The sequence below is a fragment of the Mchenga conophoros genome, linkage group LG2 (assembly GCF_057382185.1).
Source record: "Mchenga conophoros isolate Kocher_MC1m ecotype Shallow Benthic linkage group LG2, M_conophoros_male_GT1.1, whole genome shotgun sequence".
Lineage (NCBI taxonomy): Eukaryota > Metazoa > Chordata > Actinopteri > Cichliformes > Cichlidae > Mchenga > Mchenga conophoros.
In genome coordinates, this window is record NC_140527.1 from 11,690,646 (window position 1) to 11,694,444 (window position 3,799).

The following is a 3,799-nucleotide window of genomic DNA, read 5'->3' on the forward strand; positions in this document are numbered from 1 at the left end:
TTTCCAACATCATTCTGCCAGACAACAAAAGGTACAGTGACTATGTACAGTCTGAAAGTGAAGCACAACATGCAGTTAAAGAAACTGCACAAGAAAACATTGCGAAGTCACAAGACAAGCAAAAGGTTGCATACGCCAAGCGGGCCCTGAAAAAGTACAAAAATGTTGTGTACAATGTAGGGGATCAAATTCTGCTTCTAAATATGAGGAAACGTGGGCGAAAAGGAGGAAGACTTGAACCGGATTTTTCAGGTTCCTACACAATTGATGACTTCAGTGGAAAATGTGTTAGACTGAAAAACGCTGAGGGAAATACTTTAAAAAGTCTATACAGTATTGACCACATTAAACCCTATAGAACAAGCCACCCTGTCCAAGTCTCAACTCCAACTGAACCTGTTGAGAGTAGCCCATCTTCTGAGATGTGGCCTTGCAGTCCTCAGCATCAACATGAAGCGCTGCAAAATAACAGATCCTCTGTCATTCAGTTTGGACCAAAAATAGCTCAGGTAAAATCAGTCCAAGCACCAGAAGAGCTTGTACCAGTGACCCCCCAGAAACCCAGCACGCAAGAAAAAGGTGGCATAGCTAAAAATCTCATTCTGACCGGTTGGTCAATTGTTGCCTGTTTGGCTAGTCTAATGTATAGAATGTTTTATTTTTTTCTCCCCTCTTGCTAATTTTGACCTGTTGGTCCAATTTTGGCTAATTTCTGGTTTACATAAAGCTACTCCCCTCTGGCATGTTTATGTTGTTGGCCCGTTGGCCCTTGTCTGCTTGTGGCCCGTTGGCCCTTGTCTGCTTGTGGCCCGTTGGCCATTGACCGTGATTTTCAAATGGTAACTGTTATTACTAAAGAAACTTATCATATTTTGTTTTTTAGTGAAGTGGCTTTGGGCTGCAAAAGACACCGGGTGTGTGGAGGCAGTCGTTGGGCCATACAAATTGTATGACTCTTCTTTTCGCACACTGGAGGACAGTGGGTGGCTTTCTGATGAGGTAAGTGAAATAATCATTTTTGGTCCTAGTGGTGGTCTGTAAAAATAATCTTCTTTTAATCCAAACAGGTCATTGATGCATACCTGCACTGCCTCATTAAGAAACAAAAGGCAAGTAAGAACGTATGCCGGTTATTTCACAAAGGTATTTTATACAATTTTGTAATCTTTTTAAAAAAGAAAAAAAAATCTTGCATTTTTCAGAAACCCGTGTATCAGTTGTCTTGCGTTGTTGCAACCTCTCTGTTTTCTGGGAAGTTTAAATGTGTCAGCAAGGTAATGTAGATGTTATATTGGTTATATAGTGTATGTTATGTAAATAAATCTAAACCTTTATAAACTTAAAAATATTCCACAGATGTTGTTTCCGGCTGAGGACATTTGGTTGTGCCCACTGAACTCTGGTGCACACTGGATCCTTCTGGTACATGTTCACACCTCATGTGTTTTTTCTCTCTTTTGTTTTACTGTTCTTTTTAGCAGCATATTCTTATTTTGAAAATGCTTACAGTTGATTATGTTTACTTAAGTGAGTGTAATACACATATTCTACTAAATACAATTTTTATTTTAGGTTGTCAAAATCTCCTCACAATCTGTACTGCTGTTAGACCCTCTTGGAAATGAAGGTTGTTATGAAAGGAAAGTTATGCGTAACTTGAGGTATTCATCATTCATTAATTATCTGTTTTAGGTTGTTTGGTTTGTGGTTTTTTTTTCTTTTTATTTAGAGCAAAATGCTGGCTACATTTTAAAAACTTGTTTTGTTTTTATTAGGAATTTTCTGAAGATGAAAGGAAAGGAAGAGTCCCGAGTGGATTGGAAAATGGAGACTCTGCCACACAACAAGCAGATGGACTCCAGCAGTTGTGGAGTTTTAGTGTTGAAGGTATTTAATAAGCAATTGTATTTAATGTATTTAACTAGAATTAAGTTAATCATTTGCAATTACTGTAACATATTTTACAGTTTGCCGAACACTACCTTCTGAGTGGAGAGGTTACTAGGGTGCTGTCCACTCCAGAAGCCATTGGGCTGCACCGCACTGAAATTGCTTGCGAACTGCTAGAGCATCAAAGTAAGTTGAGTCATGTGCTTTTGTATTGCAATAGCACTTTCAGTTTTGTTTAAAACTGTTAGGTTTAATGTCAGTGTGTTTCTAGGTAATGCTGATGACTACTGTGTGGTTTGTTTCATGCTGGAAGCCGATCCTGAGTCCAGTATGATTGAAATGGTAAAACAAATAAACCACAAATGCAATATACAGTGGCTTGCAATAGTATTCGGCCCCCTTGAACTTTTCCACATTTTGTCACATTACGGCCACAAACACAAATCAATTTTAATTGGAATTCCACATGAAAGACCAATACAAAGTGGTGTACACGTGAGAAGTGGAACAACAATCATACATGATTCCAAACAATTTTTACAAATGAATAACTGAAAAGTGGGGTGTGTGTAATTATTCAGCCCCCTGAGTCAATACTTTGTAGAACCACCTTTATCTGCAATTACAGCTGCCAGTCTTTTAGGGTCTGTCTCTACCAGCTAGAGACTGGTAGAGACATTGGTCTTTCACGTGGAATTCCAATAAAATTGATTCATGTTTGTGAATGCAATCTGACAAAATGTGGAAAAGTTCACGGGGGCCGAATACTTTTGCAAGCCATTGTAGTAATTATTTTCTCATCAAATTCATAACGTTGGTTAACACACTTACACCCCCCCCCCCCCTTCTCCCTCTTCAGGTGCAGTGCGAGTTTTGTTCCACATGGGCACATTTTGGATGTGCTCAATATGAGAGCAGCCTGGTCAAGTACCTGTGCGACAAATGTGCATAATTTGTACACCGTTTCTTTTTCAGTTCTTTCTCCCTGTGTTCTGTTGGATCTATAAATGTCAAATATATGTATCTGTAAATATATTCAGTAAATATATACTGTAACTATAATGGAGTGAGTTCATTGTCAAAGTTTATATAGTCAGGTGTTCCAATCACTTAAGCACTTTGGCATGCAGACTGCTTCTACAAACAAGTGCCAAACCATGCTACTGTTGTTATTATAAACTAGAAGCATAATTCTGATGGGAAGAATTACGTGCCAAAACATGCTACCTTTGTTATTATAAAGTAGAAGCATAATTCTGATGGGAAGAATTACGTGCCAAAACATGCTACCTTTGTTATTATAAAGTAGAAGCATACTCTGACAGGAAGAATTGTGTGCCAAAACATGCTACCTTTGTGAATGTGACCTACAAGCACACTTTAATGGGTAAAGTGTCAAACCGAACTGGCTTTATGAATATCAGCTACAAACATACTCTGATGGGCAAAGTTAAGTGGCAAACCGTCATACCTACTTAAATTTGTGCTGGAATTATTGTTTGGCAGCAGAAATGTGCATAAATTACATACAGTAGGACATTTTGCCAAAGTAGGGCAGTTTGTCATATGGCAGCGTAAAATTATCCTACTGGTAGGACGGTTTGCCAAAGTAGGATGGTTTGTCAGAACACCGGCATTTCATCTTCGACAAAGTTATCCCGAGAGAAGTAAAGCAAGTCTGTAAGTCCATCTCTGAATGTTTGTAAAGCATTCCTGCGTTAAGCTTAACAAGCGACTGCCTCTTCTTGCTGCTACTTCAATCATGAAACTGCTTAACGATCAGCTGATCGGCTTTTCTGTCGCGAGTCCGTCTCTCTAGTTTGCTACGGAGGGAAAGAAAGCAGAAGAGGGGATGCCGGTCGGGCTCAGACGCTAGGCTACGCAAACATCCACACCGGCCAGCACTTCC

General features: G+C 39.3%; 1 protein-coding gene across 1 annotated transcript; it reads left to right on the forward strand.

Annotated features, from left to right (window-relative positions):
- Nucleotides 1–203: 203 nt before the first annotated feature.
- LOC146581737 (uncharacterized) lies at nt 204–2,842 on the forward strand. Its single transcript, XM_085247273.1, has 10 exons — nt 204–579; nt 884–999; nt 1,068–1,109; nt 1,203–1,274; nt 1,357–1,422; nt 1,573–1,661; nt 1,776–1,887; nt 1,968–2,076; nt 2,162–2,232; nt 2,750–2,842. The coding sequence occupies exons 1-10, from the start codon at nt 204–206 to the stop codon at nt 2,840–2,842; spliced, it is 1,146 nt and encodes a 381-aa protein (XP_085103399.1).
- The last annotated feature ends 957 nt before the right edge of the window (nt 2,843–3,799 follow it).

Bases quoted from the DNA above. Each gene is read 5' to 3' on its own strand.
- LOC146581737 (XM_085247273.1), top strand. From the start codon at position 204: ATGAGGAAACGTGGGCGAAAAGGAGGAAGACTTGAACCGGATTTTTCA. The intron at 1,275-1,356 runs GTAATGTAGATG...AATATTCCACAG, and splicing joins AGTTTAAATGTGTCAGCAAG to ATGTTGTTTCCGGCTGAGGA. The intron at 1,888-1,967 runs GTATTTAATAAG...CATATTTTACAG, and splicing joins GTGGAGTTTTAGTGTTGAAG to TTTGCCGAACACTACCTTCT.